The 21,909-nt window shown below is 36.0% G+C and overlaps 5 protein-coding genes across 5 annotated transcripts; 3 read left to right on the forward strand and 2 right to left on the reverse strand.

Annotated features, from left to right (window-relative positions):
• Positions 1-617: 617 nt before the first annotated feature.
• On the reverse strand, positions 618-2,438 carry LOC102619984 (geraniol 8-hydroxylase-like). The gene is made up of 2 exons (XM_052435650.1): positions 1,422-2,438; positions 618-1,353 (listed from the first exon to the last, which is right to left on the reverse strand). The coding sequence occupies exons 1-2, from the start codon at positions 2,313-2,315 to the stop codon at positions 748-750; spliced, it is 1,500 nt and encodes a 499-aa protein (XP_052291610.1). The 5' UTR covers positions 2,316-2,438; the 3' UTR covers positions 618-747.
• A 3,299-nt stretch (positions 2,439-5,737) lies between these two features.
• LOC102620274 (nudix hydrolase 14, chloroplastic) lies at positions 5,738-8,547 on the forward strand. The gene is made up of 7 exons (XM_006477269.4): positions 5,738-6,009; positions 6,082-6,187; positions 6,325-6,402; positions 6,663-6,755; positions 6,864-6,956; positions 7,735-7,833; positions 8,178-8,547. Exons 1-7 carry the CDS (start codon positions 5,789-5,791, stop codon positions 8,409-8,411), a joined length of 924 nt encoding a protein of 307 aa, XP_006477332.2. The 5' UTR covers positions 5,738-5,788; the 3' UTR covers positions 8,412-8,547.
• A 554-nt stretch (positions 8,548-9,101) lies between these two features.
• On the reverse strand, positions 9,102-11,842 carry LOC102620720 (copper chaperone for superoxide dismutase, chloroplastic/cytosolic). The gene is made up of 6 exons (XM_006477271.3): positions 11,484-11,842; positions 11,335-11,361; positions 11,032-11,104; positions 10,793-10,927; positions 9,874-10,097; positions 9,102-9,491 (listed from the first exon to the last, which is right to left on the reverse strand). The coding sequence occupies exons 1-6, from the start codon at positions 11,739-11,741 to the stop codon at positions 9,228-9,230; spliced, it is 981 nt and encodes a 326-aa protein (XP_006477334.2). The 5' UTR covers positions 11,742-11,842; the 3' UTR covers positions 9,102-9,227.
• A 1,651-nt stretch (positions 11,843-13,493) lies between these two features.
• Positions 13,494-15,722, forward strand: LOC112498354 (subtilisin-like protease). Its single transcript, XM_025099308.2, has one exon. The coding sequence runs from the start codon at positions 13,494-13,496 to the stop codon at positions 15,720-15,722; it is 2,229 nt and encodes a 742-aa protein (XP_024955076.2).
• A 2,033-nt stretch (positions 15,723-17,755) lies between these two features.
• LOC102621009 (subtilisin-like protease) lies at positions 17,756-20,778 on the forward strand. Its single transcript, XM_052438962.1, has one exon. It carries the CDS (start codon positions 18,200-18,202, stop codon positions 20,477-20,479), a length of 2,280 nt encoding a protein of 759 aa, XP_052294922.1. The 5' UTR covers positions 17,756-18,199; the 3' UTR covers positions 20,480-20,778.
• Positions 20,779-21,909: the final 1,131 nt, after the last annotated feature.

Consider the following 21,909-nt stretch of genomic DNA (forward strand, 5'->3'; position numbering starts at 1 on the left):
ATTTCCGTTTCTCTCGTCACTGCCTCTGTGCTGACTGCCCTGTCACGGCTACTGTCAAACCGATTGGGTGGGGCTTGTTTCTTGGCCCAGTTAGCATTCTCACCACTATTTTCCACGCAAAATTTTTAATTTTAGGTTTTTGTTTTGTTTTTCATTTGAAATCTCAAATTTTGAATTTTTTTATTTTTGTTTTCCCATTCCGACGTAACTGGAACATAATAGCAATTCGTTCATTCAGAATGGCAATTACTTATTTGATCAAATCATTAAGTCATAATATGAAATTATAATCAATTGTGTCGCGTTATATATCCACCTAAAACGGAAAAAAAAATTGGTTTTATATCTGTATCGTGTCATTGTGTTGTGGCTCATATTGCTACACTATTTGTAACATCATTGAACTCACGTTCAAAATGATATATATGAAGGCGTACAACAACTTGATCAATAGCTTTACATTTTTTGTGTATATGCGAGATCTTATTAAATATTAATGTTACGGGGTTACAATAACCTTAAAATTTCGACAAGTGAGTTACTGCCAGTACTTTCCCACTTAAAATCTGTACAGATCAAGTTGATAGCATCTAAAAGATAGTGGCTAAAATTCTGAATTCACATTCAAAATAGATTTATTCGAATAAGAATAAACATTGTACAAGCATACCGAGTAAGGACAAAGTCCATGCTACAACCTGGAAATTCATTTCATTATAGCACCAAAAAAAAAAAAAATGCTACTAATTAAATGGCAATAGGAAGAGCACGAAGGGGCCGAGCCTTCTGCAAGGTGAGACCAAATTTCTCTTCCATATCTATGGTCTGTGGAGTAACCCCATCTTCAAGTTTCCAATCAAAAGAATTAATAAGTGAACCTAACATCAAATATAACATTCTTATTGCCAACGGCAAGCCAGGACATATTCGTCGTCCGGCGCCAAACGGTATTAGTTCAAAATTCCGACCTTTGACATCAAGATCTAACCCCAAGAACCTCTCTGGAACAAAAGAGTATGGGTTGTCCCATAAGCTAGCATCTCTTCCTATAGCCCATGTGTTGACTAAGACTTGTGCACCATTTGGCACCATGAATCCGGCAACTTCTGTATCTGCTGAGGCTTTACGGGGAAGTAAAAGAGGAACTGCCGGGTGCAACCTGAAGGTTTCTTTGAGTACTGCTTGTAGATAAGGTAAGCGGGTGATGTCTGATTCCTCAATTGGATTGCCTTTGCCAATCGTTTGTTCTAACTCTAATCGGACTTTTGATAAAATATCTGGGTTGCGAAGTAGTTCTGTCATTGCCCATTCCAATGTACTCGAAGTAGTATCAGTCCCCGCAGCAAACAAAACCTGTTAACAAATTAAATGACTCAAAACACTAACACTCAACAAGTGTAATTTGAATAAGAAATAATTACCAGAAACAAGTGTTTGATATCATTTATATCAATCTCCACGCTTTTGTCTTCACAAATTTTGAGAAGAGCACCTAACATATCTTTGGATTCGGTGAAATCTCGTTCTTGTCTTTGCTTCAATCGTTGATCAATCAAGCGATCAAATACATCGAGCATCTTGCCAAAATAAACTGTCATGCGACGCCTTATACCTTGCAAGTCAAGATTCTCAAGCACAGGAAAAAAATCGGACAAGTTAGGCTTTCCAGCTTCTTCCATCATACCCCAATTTGTTTGCTTAAACTCTCGCGCAGTTTTTGATGTGGGATCAGCCAAGTCAATAGAAAAAATTGTGTTGGATATCAAATTAAGCGTAGTGTCGAAAGCAGCTTGGCCAATATGTATTGCTGTACCTGCACGGCAATTTTCTTGGACATAAGCTAGAAGATCTTGGATTTTCTTACGCCGAAGGTGCTGATTGGCATCGAGTTGGCGACTAGAGAAAGCATGTGAGTTGCATATTTTTCGAAGATTTCTCCACAGTGTCGCCACAGGCAGCCAGGGCATCCCGAATTCATGATGGCCGTGGGCGTAGATTGCGTCTGGGATTGTTCGATTACAGAAAGATGTGTCTTGATTTTGAAGGATTTCTTTGGCCATGGCTGCAGAAGAAAAGACAACTGTGGTCACCTGGCCAAATTTTAGACTCATTATGGGGCCATGAATCTTGGCAAGTTTAGCAAGTGACTTGTGAGGTTTGTCGCCGAGTTCCAGGAGGTTTCCGATCACCGGATAAGGCGTCGGTCCCGGTGGAAGCCTTCTGGATCCAGATTTGAATCCTCTTGAAAAGTAATTTAAAGCGACGACCAAAATCCACGAGAATAGAAGCCATGGTACGCAGCTTACCATATCCATCTTTAATCTCGCTCTCTTTTGTTTGAAGCTCTTGTAAACACCAAATTCAGGTGTGCATTTCCTGCTTGTGAAGAGGAAGTTAATTTAAGGGATGGCAATGGGGAGCGGTGGCGAGGGGAGGGGATCAATATTTTTGTATTTATTTTTGATATTTTGTGTATGTTACGTCTCTTTTTCGTCTCTATCAGAATTATTTGAGAGAATTCTCATTCTTTATTTAAATAATAACAGGAAATTTTAAAAGATTTTCGATCTCTGAATAATTAATATATTTTTTATTTTTAATTTTGAATTAATCATATTAAAATAAAAAATTTAAATAAAAGTAAAATTTGAAATATATCTTATATTAATATTTATTATAAAACTCACATACATTAAATTAGTAAGTAATACAACATATAAGGAATACAAACTTCTTTTAAAAATTATTATGAATAAATTAATAGTCTAATACAAAATTGTTACAAATAAAATCAAATTTAAATTCAAAATTAATTTTTTCAATGATGGCGTGGACACTTTATAAATGTGGACTATTCCCTTTACATCATAATAATTAAGTCGGAGCAAATCAAGAGTAAATATTATATTAAATTAGATTAGATTCGATTAAATTAGATATTAAAATTATAATTTGCTGTGGGTAATTATAACATCTAAAAATAAATAAAAAATAGATTTAAGTTTAAAATATTTAATGAATATTAAAATCAAAATAAAAATTTTGGGCTAATAGAATTTACCTTATTTTTTTAATGTCCTAAATAAAAATTTAGAACTTTAATTAGTTAATTAGACCTAAAAATTTAATAATATAAATATTTTGATATTTGTTATTTTTATCAATATTTATAATTTTATAATTCAAATTTTATAATTTATTTACTAATAATTTAAAAAATAAAATTAAAATTAAAAATTAAAATAAAAAAATAAAGAAAAAATGAAAATTCCACCTCATCCTCGTTCTTTTCTCAAATAAAAAATTAAATATAAAATTATCTTCATACTCTTTCCGAACGAAAAAATTTTCCGAGAATATCCGCTCCCCGTAAAATTTTTGTCATGTTCATTTATAATTATTTTGATTATTCAACAAAAGAAGTGCATTATAAATTGTTTTCTCCAGAGTTGGCAATTATTATTAAGAGGACTTGTCGGCTTTTAAGTGGACCATGATCCTATAATATCTTTGAAAGTCTGGCTCTACCCAAGGCAACGTGACGTGTACGACTCTTTCCCTAGTAATGGAGTGGTGGTGCTCATTTTCAGGTGCAACACTGGGAAGATATTCAGGCGTGTCTATTTTGTCGTATTCGGCTGTACCTATTTATCCTTTTGCATTATTGGAAAAGATAACTAATTTGAATTTGCCAAATTTTAGACTCACTGTGCATCGATGAATCTTATGCGTCTTGGCATATTTCTGTAACTTATCCTTTTGTCGTTATTTTGTTAAATCTGGGAATGACAAAATTGCATTTGAACGGTGAATCCGACCAAACTCGCGTGTAAAAATTAGCTCGTTGTGCTCAATTTGATTGGTTCCCAGCGGGTTTGATATTTTAAATTTAAATTTTATTGCGAGTTACGGATGGATTTGTTGTTAAAACAAAAATTTATCAGATATCTATAGAGATATCTGTCGACCCACATTTTTTATTTTAATCATAAAAATTATATTAAAAAATTTAATCATAAATATACGTAAATTAAAGCCGAGTGAGTGTCAACTCAACTGCCAATAAAAATCAGACCTCGAGTAGGGTCACGGTCACGGTCACGGTCACACATTGAAAGCCTCACATGCTGCACGTACTGTTTAAGATTATATTTCTCGAGGCTGTATTGATGATTGCAACATGTGAGAGCATGAAGCAAAAGAGAGTAAAAGCAAAATAAATTGGCTGCAGAATTGGATTCATTATTATTTATTATTACCCACTATATATATATATATATCAGCTACCACTTGGAAAAAAGAAAAAGAAAAAAGAAAAAGAATGTGAAGTGGAGGATATAGATGTGGACACATTCTAGAAAATTTATTTTATTTAATTTATTGCCGTTATTATTATTCTTCTTGTTATTTTCGTGGGTTGCCCAACAAACAAAAAACAATGTTATCATCTTTGTGCACCGTGGTCCTTACATCTTTCGATCATGTCATGACATCAAAATTAAATTTAAAAATTAAAAAAAAATCCAATCTTATCCGTAAGATTATTAGTTTGTTTCCCCTATCTATCTTTAAATGTTAGATAAACTTTGTCCTAAAATGTTATATTACCATTTATTATTATGGTGTCTACTTTTACTGCTTTGAGTTTGAGTTCTATTTATAAATTAGAACATAATTTCGAGATTTCAGTGTCTTTTTCTGTTTATTTAAAAAATAATACACGGATGATTTAGTGAATAATTTCACCCACCATGTGCTGAGCATGTAAATAATTTCAATTGATTGCTTCTAATTTTTGAAGTACAAAATAATAATAATAATAATAAGAGTATATATAACACTCACACATGTATGTATATGTATGTATGTATGTATGTATGTATGTAAAATTTATTGTTAATGATAGCTGTGCAAAATTTAATTGTCCGTATTGTTAACAATACTTTAATATTGATTAAAAGATGGAGCAAGGTAATGACGATTTACCTTCAATAAAAATATGTTGTGTTAGATTAATGTATTTTGTGTATTTATTTTAATATTGAGATTTTAATTTTTTATTTATATTAATAAAATATAAAATTGAATATTGCATGCGGATCTTTTAGGCTATTGTTATATATTCATTGTTTGAATTATATAATTTCCGTTTTTATGTATTATTAAAAGTAATTTTTAATGATTGTGATTTTAAATGAGAAAACTTGTAAAAAAATTTACTGCAATTACAGGTGGATTTAATAATTATTGAAATTTTCAACAGATAGATTTTTTTTTTTAAAAAATAAAAACTTATTGTAGATCATGGATGAGTTTGATAATTTAAATCTTTTTCTAAGTATGAGTTTTATAATATAAAAAATCGGTACTGGATGGTACCCGTTGACAACCTCAATTTCTTTACTTGGAAACAGAGTTACTCCGCTAGTCGGCTAGCTCTGTTCGAAGCATTTTTGTAATTTTCATAACTGTCAACGCAAGCAAGGAGTGCATATGCCAAGTGGATGTTTGTTTTTTTTGTTCTTTTAATATGTTACCCGGAACAAGCAAACAAACCAATGTAATGGCAATTGTTAAGCATATAATATTAAAATTTAAAAGTACAAAAAAAATTTATCGGAAACAGAGTCAAGAAAACGCAATACAGAAAGCCCAACAGGCGGCCCAGGCCGAATAGAACCAACAGTCTGGGTCGGGCCTAAAAGAAAGTTCATTGCCCTGCTGCCTGTGCCTGCTTCTCAAGTGAAAATAAACCTGACGCGTCGTAATTATCTCCCCCAAGCTTTCCATGTCTCAGCTCTTCTACACCCTCCCTAAACGACTAACCGTTTCGCCTTCTCCCCCTCTTCTTCACTTTAATTACAGATCATCGAGAACGAGACTAGTTTGTTCCAAAATGCCCACCGAGTCATCGCCATCGCCTTTGACTCATTCTATCACCATCCCGAGTCAACTCAGCCAACCCGTCCACGTTGTTGCTGCCCCTGGTCTCTCCGAGTCCGATTTCAGGCGAGTAACATAAAATTGCATTTAAGATTCTTAGGTTTACTGTTGTTTTAAAAAGATGATGGGGTTGCGCAGGTGTGCTGTAGAATCAACTTTGTTCAAGCAATGGTTGAAAAACCTGCAAAGCGAAACTGGGATTTTAGCCAATGGTGATATGCTCTTGAAACAAGTTCTTATTCAGGTTGCGCTTTCTCTCTCTCTCTCTCTCTCTCTCCCTCCCCCTGATGACTTTGGTTAATTTCACAAATTACCCTTAGTTTTTTGCTTAAATGCACTTACTATAACAAATCAATGACAACATTCATGCTGGCCTAGCAGGGAGTGGATATGTTTGGGAAGCGTATTGGTTTTCTAAAGTTTAAAGCAGACATTTTTTGTAAGGAAACGGGACAAAAGGTATCCAATTATCTCAATGTATGGCTTGAATATGTTTTTGACTTCAACTTAATTCATTCTACTTCAGTCAAGCTCGGTATATCCAATTATAAGTAATAAGTGTTTTGTCTTTGTCTAATGTTAATTATTCATTTTGTTGATGTTTAAAATCCATTTTCAATCTCACTTTCTCTTGAGCCACATGAACATGTGGCTTTGTATCCCACATTGGAGACTATATACCACTTTTTTTCTTTTTTTCTGAACTAATACATGCTTAGGTTCCAGGTATTGTATTCGCACGAGGACCAGCTGTAGCTGTCTTAATTCTTTTGGACTCGGAAGGTGAGACTTATGCTATTCTCACTGAACAGGTAGTGTTTTTGTATTTATCATTGATTTAAAAATTTTGGCTTTGAATTTCTTGAACTACTAATCTGGTCCATTATCCAAAGGCTGATGTAGTATCATGTATGTCTAAGGTAAGGGTTCCCACTGGGAGAGTTATATTGGAATTACCTGCTGGGATGCTGGATGATGACAATGGTGATTTTGTTGGCACAGCAGTCCGCGAGGTCTCTTTCATTTTGCTTCTGGATTTCTTGCTCTCTTTGTGAGCATAGAGATATCATTATCTCCTGAATAAGTGAATATGTTTGTGTTTTTGTCAATTTACTTTTGGGTCATTATTTGTGCTGTGGAAGAATAAATTAGGGAACACCTTTTGTCCTCTAGTTTCAATTTGCTCTGTGGGGCCTGATCATCATTATGTGTTTCTTATCTTCTCGAATTTGTTCCTTCAAATTCGACCATCTTTTTTTCTACAGATTCTATTTGATTTTATCACGTGTGGCACTTCGAACTTAGTGATGTGGGATGTTTTTCACTATCAGCGTACAAAAGAATTTCCCTTAGATTGGTTCCTTCACCCTCTAAGATGGGAGTTAAAATGTAAAACAAAAATCATTTTTCTATAACTTTCTTGACCTTTTTATTTATTCCTTTTGAAATGGATGAATTAAAATGGATTTCAAGCTAGAAATGAAATTGGATAGTGATCTGTATATATGTTGGTGTATTAACTAAGCAGTCAATTTCAGGATCTGTTTGTGTCATGCATATGTGTTCTAGCCTTAGCTTAGATTAGCTACTTATAACTTTATTTCAATGGATATCCATATTGTGTTATCATGTATTTTAGTGCTGTTCTTGCTTAATGGCTGCTTTGGCCTCTATCTCTGATGTATCAACTACAACTCATGACTTGTGAGAATGATTTTATAGCTTTATGGTAAATCTTAATTGGAAGATTTAAGTCATTAGGGCATGATTAAAGAGTTGATGCCATGACAGGTTGAGGAAGAGACTGGTATTCAGTTGAAGCTGGAAGACATGATTGACCTCACAGCCTTCTTGTACCCATCTACTGGATGCAAATTCTTCCCTTCTCCGGTTTGTTCTTTCTTTCTTCATTCTTTCTTCCTTTTTCTCTCGGTGGAGATAATTGTTATATAGATTAGTGGGAAATTTCATTGCATGTTAAGAAGAATTAATTAATTGCTTGCATTTTAGACTATCATGTTTTGAATAAGTTGGTCTTCGAATTTGTGAAAAATACATCGGTTCAGAGGTTTCATGTTTCATCTTAAAAGATATGCGTACATGATTTGAGTTGCATTTGTGTCCATTTCTTCAAAGTTGAGATGGCATCAAAGCTGACGTTCTCAGGAAGATTTGCTGTTTTTTCTATTAGTTTAATTAGTAAAATTGCATTCTTTCTTGCTTTCCGTGGTTAGGGAGGGTGCGATGAAGAAATCAGCCTGTTTCTTTTCAGAGGAAGAGTGGACAAGGAAATCATCATGCAGCTGCAAGGGAAAGAGACAGGTCTTCGCGACCATGGTGAGTTGATTAAGGTTCGTGTGGTTCCCTATCGTGAACTCTGGCGCACCACACCTGATGCCAAGGTTTTAACTGCCATTGCCCTGTACGAGATGGCCAGTAAAGAAGAGCTATTACCTTCAAGAACCTAATTTGAACTCCTTTTTCCTTTAGACCTGTCTCTTGCATGTTAGATGAATATTATGCTACATGTATGAATTTATGAAATCATTTAGCTTCAGATTTCTGTGCATGGATTTATGAAACCAACTAATTTTAGATTTTTGTTGCCTTTTGGCTGTGTATAAGAAATTTGTTTGTCTGGATAAACTTTTAATGGAAAGGGTATCAGTATTGCCTGGTTACCCTTGCACACAATCTGTTCTTGGATGAACATTTGAATGCAGGAAATTGGGAAGTGGATGATCAGTGTGTTTCGTCTTTGCTTCTGCTTTTAATTGTGAAGCAAGAGTGGAAATGTTTGGACACTAACTTTTATGTGTACTACCACCATCCTCTTATGCTTCATGCCTATTGATACGATTTCATTATAGCTCTAACTTACAGCGCCTATAGCCAAATGTACACATTTTGCTACAAAACTGTTGCTAGATAGCTTAGCCGCAGCCTGCGAGTCTTCTACATTATCAGTAGATTAGTTCGCTAATAGCAATTCTCATTTTCTCTGCAAAATAATGCAATCCTCTTGCCTTGTGACGGGCAACAAAGTAGCCAGATTGGGACTAAAATCATTTATCAATTATTATTATTATTATTATTATTTTGGGCTCTTCAACTGCCTTCCTGCAATCACTCCATCCCAGCAAAGAAGCCTTGGTTAATTTTGTGTGTCGAGTAAACCGGTTTTTTTATTCAACATGTATACAAAATACATCATGATGAAGAAAACAATTCCCCCACCAGGTGGACATGGCACCTGTAACCAAACTGCTAAATACTTTAATGCATCAGACTTTGCTGGCGACGAAATCATTGCTACTTGACTCCCAAATGATGGTTCCATCACAAGCGCAAATCTTTTTGTAGTTCTCACCAACTCCTGCACTTCTAGCAATTACCGCTGCTGTGACACCTGAATCTGATTTATCTTCAGTACCATATACCACAATGGATCGCCCAATCAGATCAGCAACTCTCAGCACCTCTTTGACACCTGAGAAGAAGGCCTCACCTTTCTCATCAGCAACTAGTGTTCCCAGGTCACCAAGTGGCTGAAAAAATCAAGCAACCCGGTTAGAAAATGCCATTGCAAAATCATTGGGAAGATGTAAACCAGTGACAGCACTGCCTGAATAGTCAAAGATGAAAACTTAAATAGATAAAAAAAAAAATTCACTAATACTTGATAACTAGTAAAACTAATATAGGAAATAACAAAACATTAATTTGTTTGCCAAACTACTAAGTGGCATAAGACTTATGGCTATTGACAGTATGAGACATTTTTCGCCAATTGGGATATAGTCATGTAGATTAAAGTATTCAAGCGGGCATCATAAAGCAAATAGATATTCCCATTTCATCTACCACAGACTCATGAACACAAATAAAAGAAAAATAATATGTTGGGCATAGAAATACACTGAAGCAAACCTCTTTCACACTTCCTTCAATCTTTGGATTATAAACTCTGCCAGTGCTCACTGCACCTTTTGTCAGATCACCAAATTCATTAATAGACCAGCCATGTTTTCCAGGTGAAAGCCCACTAAAGTTGGCTTCAATCCTAGCCAATTCCATATTCACTTGAGCCAAGCGAACCACACCAAATACATCTGGACCTTTGAATTCAGCAACGGCAGCGGAGACTAAAAAATCTAGATAAAAGGGCAAGGATAAATTGCATCAGAAACTGATAATATTTTACGTCAAGAAAACATAAAGACTAAGATTACACTTTTATTGTCAAGAATAAAATTAAAATGGAAAACCAATGACAATGGAAGAAACCTTTTTCTTCTTCCAATATAAATATATTTTTTTTTCTGGGCATTGTCATTCACAGGCTGTACAGAATTGCAAATAAGCCTCTCTCAGATTTCATTGGCGGCTCATGAGTTCTAATTATCTATCTATTATCCAAGCTTATCACTGTGGTTGCAGCAGGAAGCTGTTTTCGGGGCTCCTAATTCCAAGATAAGGATAACAAGGAAAACAGGACAGGAACTCTAACCACTTCTGCTCTCTTTTGTTTAACGAATGAATTGGAAGATGGCATTATTCAGCATCCCACCTCCCAAGCTAAACAAAACAATTCACAAAAGTCATTTCACGTACCCCTTCCACGTGCTATCTCATGAGCAAAGCTTGTCTAGCCGCATCCTCAACTAACTCTATACCTAGGTGTACCAAGTAAATTATAGGCTAAAAAATGCAAAACTCTCAAAAATTCAGCCAACACACTAACAATATAGAAAATGGATAAAGAACAGATAAAAGTAATTCATGAAAGGGAAAATTATCAGCCACATTAAAAATTATAATCCACTAATGAAAATTTGTGTCGACCGACCTTCAGGCACCCCTTGTCCAACTAACCGGGCTTTTCGTCCTGTTTGCTCCAAAGCTTCGGTCATGGTCTTCAGAGGTGAAGATCCCAAAATTCTCACAACTTGATTGCTCAAGTCCACCTCAACATTCTTGACTCCTATAATATGGGTCCCACATAAGAATTAAGAACACATGATGTTCACAACTAACATAAACTACTAAAACAACGCATTTAGTAAATACTGGCTGCAAATTGCCTACCAGTAACAGTCTGCAACTTCTGCTTGACGGCATCAACGCAACCCTCACACTTCATGTCCACCATGTATTCTGTCTGATTAAAAACCAAAGACCAACTTTTTGTAAGAAGAATACAACCACAGCTCTTAGTGTTAATCAAAATTCCACCACCAACGGTATTACAAGAAAATGATAATCTCCAGCGTCCAGATAAAATAACTAAAATTTAGCTTAAATGCACTAACATCAATCTCAAGAGCAATAATGATATAAGTCACCAAGAACCCAAAAATCAAATCAAAAGTTCAACGCCATAAATCTTACCAGAAGCTCAGGCAACCCCTGATCCCCCTGCAAAATCCAAACATCAACAACAATTCCAGATTAAAAAGACGAACCTTTATTAAAAAAAAAGGGACAAATGAAAGAAATATCTTTGAAATGAATCGAAACAAAGTGGTATTATATTGAACCTGGGATGTGTTTTTGTGATCAGATGTGGAAGCGTCCATGGGAAGAGCGGAAGGTGGGTTGCTGAAGTTTTTGACAAGAGGCGATTTATTTGAATAGAGAAGTGAGAGAGATTGTGAAGAGAAAAAGGAGAGATTTTGGGATTTGGGTTGATGAGATTTTGACGAAAAAGAAGAAGAAGAAGAAGGGAAGGCAAAGGCCGCTACTGCTGTTGTTGTTGTGGCTGTTGCTAACGTTGCCACTGTCCTCAGAATAGCCATTTTTTCGTGTTATTATATTAAGTCTTTTTTAAGGCTTTTGGTTCCGGCCGAGTTATTACTTCAGCGGCCTCTGTTGTGCGCCCGGTCACGACTCGAGAGTTATTTCTAGATGTGTCCACATTTCATCTTCATGACAACATCGATGTTGTTACTGTTACCTTTTTTTTGTTTTTTAATAATATCATAAAATAAATTAATAAATATTTGTTTTCTTTTTCCTGTATCACTACCGTATAATTGGAGTAACTACTACTACTATTATTATTATTATTATTATTTCACTTTAAAAAAATCTCTTAGGACTGTCAATAGATGTGAATCAAATTCAATTAATTGATTATAGGTAATTCAAGGATCAACCAAGTGGTTAGAGCCACTCCCTCACAAATGTGAGGGAAGTGGTTCGAGTGCCCGCAAATACATTATAAGAGTTTAATTTAAATTTTCTTTCTTGGAGTCCAATAGTTTGAGTGAAGGCAGTTTTTCTTTCAAGATGAGAGTTGTACGTCTCTCAAATAAGATGGGAGCTGGGCGTCTTTTAAATATTTGAGAGGGTTAAAAAATCTGAGCGGTTAGTAATTTGTATAGTGTAAATATCATGAGTAATAGTTCTCCTAAAAAAAAAGTAATTTAAAGACCAAAAAGTCGAGAATAAGACTTGACAATTCGTGTGTGAATGTTTAATTGTATTTATTGATCATTTCATTCATACATGACAATTTAGATTTTAATAGTGTAATAATTAAAAAGACTATTAAATCATATAGTTTAATAATTTTTTCTGGACATTAATAAAGCCTGAAGCTTAGATTGAAATTTAATAATTTGTCCAGCTATTATACTATTAAATTATATGGATTAACAACTTTTTTGAATTTTAATAAAGTTTGTATCTTGGATTAGAGAATGTGTTTATAATTTTTATATATATATATATATATGCAAAGTTGAAATAATGGTACGTTTGTATATATATGATGTCACCAGGTACGTTTGTTTCAACTTTGCAAGTAGTTTATTAAAGTTTTGTTAATGTAGGCGGGTACTTCTCGAAAACGAAAAAAAAAAAAATTATAATCATATGCAAGAAAAGCACTAATTTAGATTTAAAATGTTTATGTGTGTGTGATAAATTCATTTATTAATTAAATTTACTAAATGTCTCATGTATATATGTACTAAATGTACATATACTATTACAATCTAAGTTGTCGAATTATATGATTTGTTGATTTTGAATTTTTATCATTTTAATTTGATTAAGTCGTTATAATTTTTTGTCAAAATTTTAAGTTAAAACTACATATATAAATTTTTACCATATAGTATAGGCAACCAAGCTATCAGAAAACAAAAATTATAGACTGAATTAGGTAGCTTGTAAACTGAAACAATCAATAACGGAGCAGAATCCGAAATTTCTGCAAATTTAGTGCAATAAAGTGTCCACATTTTGTTAATCGTTATAATAGCTGCTTTAGCTTGGGACTTCTTTATCTCGGATCATCTCCTCTCCACGGCCACATGCAAAAATCTATTCAACGGGGCTGATTCCGAACTACCCCCTATTTTATCTCAATTCACGACAGTGTTTCTAGCTTCTAGTTTTGACTTTTGAGGCCTGGCAAATCATTCGGACACTCAACTCTCTCTACCATACACACACACACACGCTATATTAATGTGCACTGAATCTGTGCATCAACTGGAAATTCTTTTTTCATGGAGAACAAGAATTGTATAGTGTTAAACATGTTGACCATTACAATTGGTCTCATTTTCTCTTTGACTTTCTCTCCGGCATTTGCACTGACAAGCAATGGAAGTGATACAGATAGCTTAGAAACCTACATTGTATATGTAAGAAAACCAGATCAAGATCAGGCTACAACTTCCATCAAATTAGATTTAGATAGCTGGTATCATTCATTCTTGCCAGTTAGCATCTCAAGTTCAATCAATAATCAACCACGCATGCTGTATTGCTACAAGAATGTGATTACAGGTTTTGCTGCAAAGCTGACAGCAGAGCAAGCAAAGGCTATGGAAACCAAGGAGGGTTTTATATCAGCCCACGTTGAAAAGACATTGCAACTACATACAACACACACTCCTAACTTCTTGGGTTTGCATCAAAATTCAGGATTTTGGAAAGACTCAAATTTGGGGAAAGGAGTTATTATTGGAGTTATGGACACAGGAATAACACCTGGTCATCCTTCATTTAGTGACGAGGGAATGCCTCCACCACCAGCAAAATGGAAAGGTAAATGTGAATTTAAAGGGGCAGCCTGTAATAACAAGTTAATTGGTGCAAGAAATTTTCTACAAGGAAGCACGGGTGAGCCACCACTTGATGATGAAGGCCATGGAACCCACACGGCTACCACGGCGGCTGGAAATTTCGTGAACGGTGCCAATGTGTTTGGTCAGGCCAATGGTACCGCAGTTGGCATTGCGCCTTTGGCTCACTTGGCGATATATAAAGTTTGTGATTTTGATGGTTGCTCCGAGAGTAGAGTTTATGCTGCAATGGATACTGCCATTGATGACGGTGTTGATGTGCTTTCGCTTTCACTTGGTGCTGCTTCTGTGCCATTCTTTGAAGACCCACTTGCAATCGGATCTTTTAGTGCCATTCAAAAGGAAATTTTTGTGAGCTGTTCGGCGGGGAATGAGGGACCAAATCCGAGTACTTCATCTAATGAGGCTCCCTGGATTCTTAGTGTGGGAGCAAGCACAACGGACAGAAGCATAGTTGCATCCGTAGAGCTTGGAAATCAGGCAGTATATGACGGTGAAGCCCTTTTCCAACCGAAAGATTTCCCTTCAAAACAATTTCCCCTTATTTACCCAGGCGCGAATGGTAATGTATCATCCGCACAGTGCTCACCAGGATCTCTAAGCAGCAATATTCGAGGCAAATTAGTGTTATGCGAGAGAGGTGGAGGTGAGAGAACTAAAAAGGGACAGGTAGTCAAGGATGCTGGTGGTATTGGCATGATTTTGATGAATGACAAGCTTAATGGCTATAGCACTTTAGCTGATCCTCATTTACTTCCAGCAGTTCATGTAAGCTATGCAGCAGGAGAGAGCATCAAAGCCTATATAAATTCAACTTCCTCACCAAATGCCACAATCGTGTTTAAAGGAACGGTAATTGGAAAGAAATCTACTCCTGAGGTTGCCTCTTTCTCTTCAAGAGGACCCAGCATAGCAAGCCCAGGAATCTTGAAGCCAGACATTATTGGACCTGGTGTGAGCATTCTAGCTGCTTGGCCGTTTTCTGTGGAAAACAAGACAAACACAAAATCAACATTTAACATGGTTTCAGGAACATCAATGTCTTGCCCGCATCTCAGCGGTGTTGCAGCATTGCTTAAAAGCGCCCATCCTGATTGGTCTCCTGCTGCTATAAAATCTGCCATCATGACTACTGCTGATATAGTAAGTCTTGATGGCAAGCCAATTGTCGATCAAAGGCTTCTTCCAGCTGATATGTTCGCAGTTGGCGCAGGCCATGTTAACCCATCAAGTGCAAATGATCCGGGGCTTATTTACGATATCCAACCGGATGATTACATTCCTTATTTATGTGGCTTGAATTACTCAGATCAGCATGTACAAGACATTGTGATGATTAATGTGCAATGCTCAAAAGTGTCAGGTATAGCTGAAACGGAGCTAAATTATCCTTCATTTTCTGTTATTTTGGGATCTACTTCTCAGACGTACAATAGAACAGTAACAAATGTTGGGCAAGCTGAGTCATCCTATACTCATAAAATTGTTGCACCCGAAGGGGTAACAGTTACTGTAGAACCTGAAAATATTTCTTTTACGAAGAAGAACCAGAAGGCAATATACTCTATAACATTTACTAGAAGCCAAAAAACAAGCGCGTTGTTTGCCCAAGGATATCTCAGCTGGGTTTCTACTAAGCACACTGTAAGAAGCCCTATTGCTGTCCGTTTTCAATGAGAATACTGCGATTAGTTACTTGGGAGCTCGGGGATTAAATAGCAAGCAAGTTCTTAATAGTTCGTGTAATATTAACCATGTAATTTCATAATAGTTTGTCTTAATAACAGAAATTCACAAAGAAAAATTTTGAACAGATGATCATTGATGTTCTTATGAAAATTTTCTAGATAAATTACAGAATATACCTCTAATACCCGGAACCACTCATAATTTAACTACATAACTTTCAAGTAAATCCAACCTAAAGTGCTATTTTATAAATGGCAATGGCTTAGTTGGAGCATCTCCAACTTAGAGCCAACTCTTTACAACCGCTGGATGAAAGGTGGGCATAATATATCTAAATCAGTAGGAGTTGGATACATTTGATGTGATGAGTGCTGTTATGCTCATGAAATCCTATCCACATTCACGGTTTTGAACCTGATGAAAATTAAATTTAAAGATAAAAAAGAGTATTCCGAGTTAACTCGCACTTATAACTTCTGTGAATATAAAATTTTATAATTGTCCTGCATCTTCTGCTGTGACGTCTTTTTCTGGAAACACTTCCCTTCGGTGGCCACTCTACGGCCTATAAATATTGAAGAATCATGTCAAGCTCCGCTTCACTACCTTACTCTTGACCGAGCTTCCACTCCATAATATAATTTTGCTACTATATATTCATTATTAGGTGCGGACACCTGCATTTTTCTTAATGCGAATACGTTTTTAAACTGTGAGATTTAAAAAAATTAGTTATTGAATAAACTATAAAATCATACGGTTTAAAATAATTAAAAACTAATTCTCTTAAACTCCACGGTTTTAAAATGTATCAGCATGAAAAAAAAAAAAATGAGAGCGCGGATATTAGAGAATGACTACATACGTACATGCTTTCTTGTACAATTGCACTAATATAAATATAAAATCCTTATAATTTCATATGGAAACAAATACTACATTAATTATAATTTGCTAAAATACAATTAAATCCGTATGATATGTTTGGAAGGCCTTTTTGGGAAATTTTTTTTTAAAAGGTAAATTTATGATTTTACTTATTTTAAGCAAAGGGTTTGGTTCCTTTTCCTCATTTGTTTAGATGAAAAATTAGATCAATATTTTAGTTCAAAAATTTAAACTTAGGGAACCCCACCCATAAATAAATAAAATATGTGGAATATAGTTTGTTCGTAAAAATAAATATTTAATTCGCTTAATTACAAATGAGAATACTAGATGCAATATTTTTAGAGAAATAAGGTATAAGCATAATTAATAAGTTATTTAGTAATTTATCTGTTAATTAACATATCTTTTGTCCAATATGTTTTAATTACTTGAAGTTCTACCGCATTAAATGTACCAAAAATAAATAAATTATTTATTTTTGCCTAAGATTCTACATGAACAACTTTTTTTTTCTTTGTTCCTTGAACTCTCATCAAACAAACGATAAACTTAGAGCTTTAAAATCTCTTTTCAGAGATACAACTGGCGAGTTTAGTGATAAACTGAGTTACATAGAGCTCTTATTGAGCAAGAGGAAGCCCATTGAAATAATTTAAATTGCCAAGAGATTCTGTATCTGTCAATGCTAGATTTTTAACAATAGCTAATAATAATGATACGTCAATATTAATGTACGTTTAAGATAAGACAAATTACATATAATCTTATTCATTAAGGGGATTGTCAATTCCAATTATTTGTTGTACCTAATGGATTTCAAGTAACTTCAGAGGTAGGGGTTAAAATATCCATATAAGCATTGTTCATCCTTTTATCTTTAAAAAGAAAAAAAACAAAAAAAATACTGATCAAGTTTTACAACGTGTCATCCAACCATTACATTTCTTCCATCAACTGAAGACTGTTTACTTACTTGCAGTTGCACGTTTTACCATTTCAGACAATCACCCCTGTATTGCTTTAACACTAACTTCTCTTCCCATCCGTCAGATTCCTGACTTCTGATCCAACGGTTATGTATACCCCGCTCTAAGTTGGAGCTACTCCGACGCAGCTGGAATTTATCAAAAGCAAATTAGAATATTCATTTATTTATAGCAGAGTGGTTATCTTGATGAATTGGCAACAAAGTAAGATGAAAAGGGACAAGAGTTTATTTCTAATTTTTCTTGCCTGATGCTTGCAAACTTTGGAGCAGCCTCCATAGTAGTTAACATCATCTGATGTTGAAATGAAACAAGATTTCAAATATTTAGAGCACCCTACAAAGTTTTTGTTACTTATTGGCTACATAAGTTGTATCACCATCTTGTTTTAACAGCAGATTCTAGCTGGCATTGCCGAGGTCCAACCAGGAAACCCATATGGTAACTAAGCACACACAATTTTCGAATCACTGCTACCAGGTAGAAATGCCGTCCTTGGTTTTGTTCTCTCACGTCCTCAGCCTATTCTCTCTCTCGGCGTATACTATAAATATGTCATGAGGTTGGTGTTGTAACTCAGAAGTTAACATGGAAAAATATAAGCGCAGCCTATTGCCAACCATGGTCCCCATCTGCCTTATTAGTCTCATTTTCACATTTTGTTTTACTCCAACTATTGCCAAGGAAAAAGAATCTTTAGGAAGCAACTTACAAACTTACATTGTCCATATAGAAAGACCAGAGGGTGGGGTTTCAACAGATTCGGTAGAATTGAATAATTGGTATAACTCATTTTTGCCGGCCTCCACCGCTAGCTCGGGCCAGAAACAACGCATGGTACATTCCTACCGCAACGTGATTACAGGTTTCGCTGCAAAGTTGACAGCGGAGGAAGTTAAAATCATGGGAAATAAGCAGGGGTTCATATCAGCCCATCCTGAAAAAATATTCCCTCTGCACACAACTCATAGTACTCAATTCTTGGGTCTGCACAAAAGTTTAGGATTGTGGAAACACTCAAGTTACGGCAAGGGTGTGATTATCGGAGTTTTGGACACTGGCATAACTCCTGGGCACCCTTCTTTCAGTGACAAAGGAATGCCTCCTCCCCCTGCCAAATGGAAAGGGAAGTGTGAGTTCAATGTGACAGCATGTAACAATAAGTTAATTGGTGCAAGAAATTTTTTTCCTTCATATGAAACAGGGAAAATTGAGCCGCCATTCGATCTTGTTGGGCATGGAACCCACACAGCAAGCACAGCAGCCGGGAATTTTGTGGAACAAGCCAATGTCTTTGGTCAAGCCAATGGCACAGCAGTTGGCGTAGCGCCTTGGGCTCACTTGGCAATTTACCAAGTCTGTTCCGACTTCCGATGCTCTGAGAGTTCCATATTGGCCGCAATGGACGCTGCTGTTGAGGATGGTGTAGATGTGCTCTCGCTTTCACTTGGTGGTGGTTCATCTCCTTTCTATGCGGACGGGATTGCAGTGGGTGCATTTGGGGCAATTCAAAATGGAGTTTTTGTTAGCTGTTCGGCTGGAAATACAGGCCCGTTCAATGCCTCTTTATCAAATGAAGCTCCATGGATTCTTACTGTGGGAGCAAGCACCATTGATAGAAGCATAATAGCCACTGCACGGCTTGGAAATGGAGCAGACTTAGAGGGGGAATCCCTTTTCCAGCCAAAAGATTTCCCTCCAACGTTGTTGCCTCTTGTCTATGCTGGTGCCAATGGTAAAGAATCATCTGCATTTTGCGAACCAGCTTCACTAAATGGTACTGATGTCCAAGGCAAGATAGTGTTGTGTGAGAGAGGTGGGCTTGTATCAAGAATTGGCAAAGGCCAAACAGTGAAAGATGCTGGTGGCGCTGCCATGATCCTCATGAATAACGATATTAATGGCTATAGCACATTAGCTGATCCCCACGTACTTCCAGCAACACATGTGAGTTATGCAGCAGGGTTGAGAATCAAAGACTACATAAACTCAACTTCCATACCAACAGCGACAATTTTGTTTAACGGGACTGTAATCGGCAAGCCGTCTGCTCCAGAAGTTACTTCGTTCTCCTCAAGAGGCCCCAGCATGGCAAGCCCTGGAATATTGAAACCTGACATTATTGGACCTGGTGTGAGTATTTTAGCTGCGTGGCCAGTGTCTGTGGAGAACAACACAAATACAAAATCAACCTTTAACATAATTTCAGGCACCTCAATGTCCTGTCCTCATCTTAGCGGTGTTGCAGCTTTGCTGAAAAGCTCGCACCCTGACTGGTCGCCTGCTGCCATAAAATCAGCCATGATGACAACAACTGATATTGTAAACCTTGAAGGCAAGCCCATTATTGATGAAAGGCTTCTTCCCGCTGACATTTTCGCAATTGGTGCAGGACATGTCAACCCGTCAAGAGCGAATGATCCGGGTCTTGTTTTTGATATCCAACCCGATGATTACATTCCTTATCTATGTGGCCTAAATTACACTGACAGAGAGTTAGCGATCCTTGTACAGCGGAAAGTGAAGTGTTCTGAGATATCAAGCATAAAAGAAGCTCAACTAAACTATCCTTCATTTTCTCTAACATTAGGATCCGGTGCTCAGACTTATACGAGGACAGTAACAAATGTTGGTCAGCCTAATTCACTTTACAAAAGCTTGATTTTCGTGCCACAAGGAGTAGAGGTTGAAATAACACCCAGTGCACTCCAATTCAATGAGGCGAACCAGAAAGCAAGTTTTGCGGTGACTTTTAGACGAACAAGCTATGGAGGGAACAGACAGGACATGCCGTTTGCTCAAGGATACATAAAATGGAGTTCTGATCAGCATTCTGTCAGGATACCATTAGTCGTCATATTTGAATGAGGGGTAAGCGCAAGCCAAGGTGCAAGAGCTTGTACAAAGCAAGCTGGCAGCCTACTAAGAATAATGCTTGAGCTAGTGATCGTTGTGATCATTCATTTTCTTGAATAATTTGTTGTTTGACTGAATATCGAATATCATTCAATTTCAGTCATTAAGTTGTTTTATGTGTGTTTATTTATTAACTTAACATTGTCTTAGAAAACATTTAGCCAAACTTTTTTTTGACTTTTTAATTAATCAAACGCTAGGTCGTGTTAATCGGTAAAGACAATGTGCGACTGGAGGGGAGCCAAACACAGTTTTTTTTTTTTTTTTTTTTTAAACAGCCAGGCAGCCGCAAAGTGGGAATTCCTTTGACTGCATCCATATTTGCCAATTTCAGACCTGGTTATTGATTAAATGAGAAAATTTAAAATCTGACATTCCCAAACCAAAAAAGGCATCCAAATACTATTAGAGCTAAACTGATTCTAAATTCGTGCACATAAATAAACTTACTTTTCAACATAATACTATAAAGTCCAATTTCAAGCACGGCAAAAAATTCTTCATTCGCATACAAAAAGACCAAAATAACACTCATTTCAATATTACATCAAATTTTTTATGCACGTCAAATTTACTATGTCCGAAGCTAACATTTCAACGTAGACTGCTGCCATTTCCGTTTGAGTTCCTGACAAAGCTATCAATTCAACATAAACTTCACCGGTCTTTGCTGATTACAGTGAGTAAATTAAATTCACAAAAATAAAGTTTATTGAAGTAGAGAAATAACTAGTCACAGTTCAGATATTGAAAAGATTTAATTGTTCATAATAGTATAGTACCTACGCGAAGAAGGCCAGAACACCAAGTTCAAAGCATTCATTCACCAAGTACATGCATTTCAAATAGGCAAAATAAAATGAAAGACTCAGCACATTGATGCTGCATGACATATGGTGTCTAAGTACCTTCTACACGCTTATGGGTCAAGATTTTCTGAAAGTTTAAAGCAATGAAATCATCCTCCAAAACTAATATCATATATTTTTTAGAAGCCACAAACAAATAAATTTTACAAATTTCACAAGCCAAGGCAAAACCATGTGGAATGCTAGGCAGGATGCATTATTAGTACAAGTCTTAAAGTGAAAGCATTAAGTAGAAGATAGTAGACGAGAAATGAAACCATTGATCCCAGTATGGGTGAAATCACCCATGATGAAGTCACCCTCGCAAGTGAACTCCAAAAGACAGCACTATGTCACGGGATGAATGTTTTTCGCAATGAACCCGTGCAACACTTAGACAACTCTTGCCGAAAGTTACTAAATAAGCCTTTGAGCTTCTCGACTAGCTAAGCCTGGAGGTTTTCGAAAGAGTTAGAGAGAAGAGAGCAATAGAGCCGAAAGAGAAAATTTGTATTATTCGCAAAGTGTTTACAA

Source organism: Citrus sinensis, chromosome 3 (genome assembly GCF_022201045.2).
Source record: "Citrus sinensis cultivar Valencia sweet orange chromosome 3, DVS_A1.0, whole genome shotgun sequence".
Classification (NCBI taxonomy): domain Eukaryota; kingdom Viridiplantae; phylum Streptophyta; class Magnoliopsida; order Sapindales; family Rutaceae; genus Citrus; species Citrus sinensis.

Excerpts from the sequence above, each read along its gene's own strand:
- LOC102619984 (XM_052435650.1), bottom strand. The coding sequence starts at position 2,315 with ATGGATATGGTAAGCTGCGTACCATGGCTTCTATTCTCGTGGATTTTG. Across the intron at positions 1,354-1,421 it reads ATATCAAACACTTGTTTCTG|GTTTTGTTTGCTGCGGGGAC; the intron begins GTAATTATTTCT and ends ATTTGTTAACAG.
- LOC102620274 (XM_006477269.4), top strand. The coding sequence starts at position 5,789 with ATGTCTCAGCTCTTCTACACCCTCCCTAAACGACTAACCGTTTCGCCT. Across the intron at positions 6,403-6,662 it reads GTAAGGAAACGGGACAAAAG|GTTCCAGGTATTGTATTCGC; the intron begins GTATCCAATTAT and ends ATACATGCTTAG. Across the intron at positions 6,756-6,863 it reads ATGCTATTCTCACTGAACAG|GTAAGGGTTCCCACTGGGAG; the intron begins GTAGTGTTTTTG and ends TGTATGTCTAAG.
- LOC102620720 (XM_006477271.3), bottom strand. The coding sequence starts at position 11,741 with ATGGCTATTCTGAGGACAGTGGCAACGTTAGCAACAGCCACAACAACA. Across the intron at positions 11,105-11,334 it reads AGGGGTTGCCTGAGCTTCTG|ACAGAATACATGGTGGACAT; the intron begins GTAAGATTTATG and ends GTTTTTAATCAG. Across the intron at positions 10,098-10,792 it reads TGGACAAGGGGTGCCTGAAG|ATTTTTTAGTCTCCGCTGCC; the intron begins GTCGGTCGACAC and ends CCTTTTATCTAG.
- LOC112498354 (XM_025099308.2), top strand. The coding sequence starts at position 13,494 with ATGTTGACCATTACAATTGGTCTCATTTTCTCTTTGACTTTCTCTCCG.
- LOC102621009 (XM_052438962.1), top strand. The coding sequence starts at position 18,200 with ATGGAAAAATATAAGCGCAGCCTATTGCCAACCATGGTCCCCATCTGC.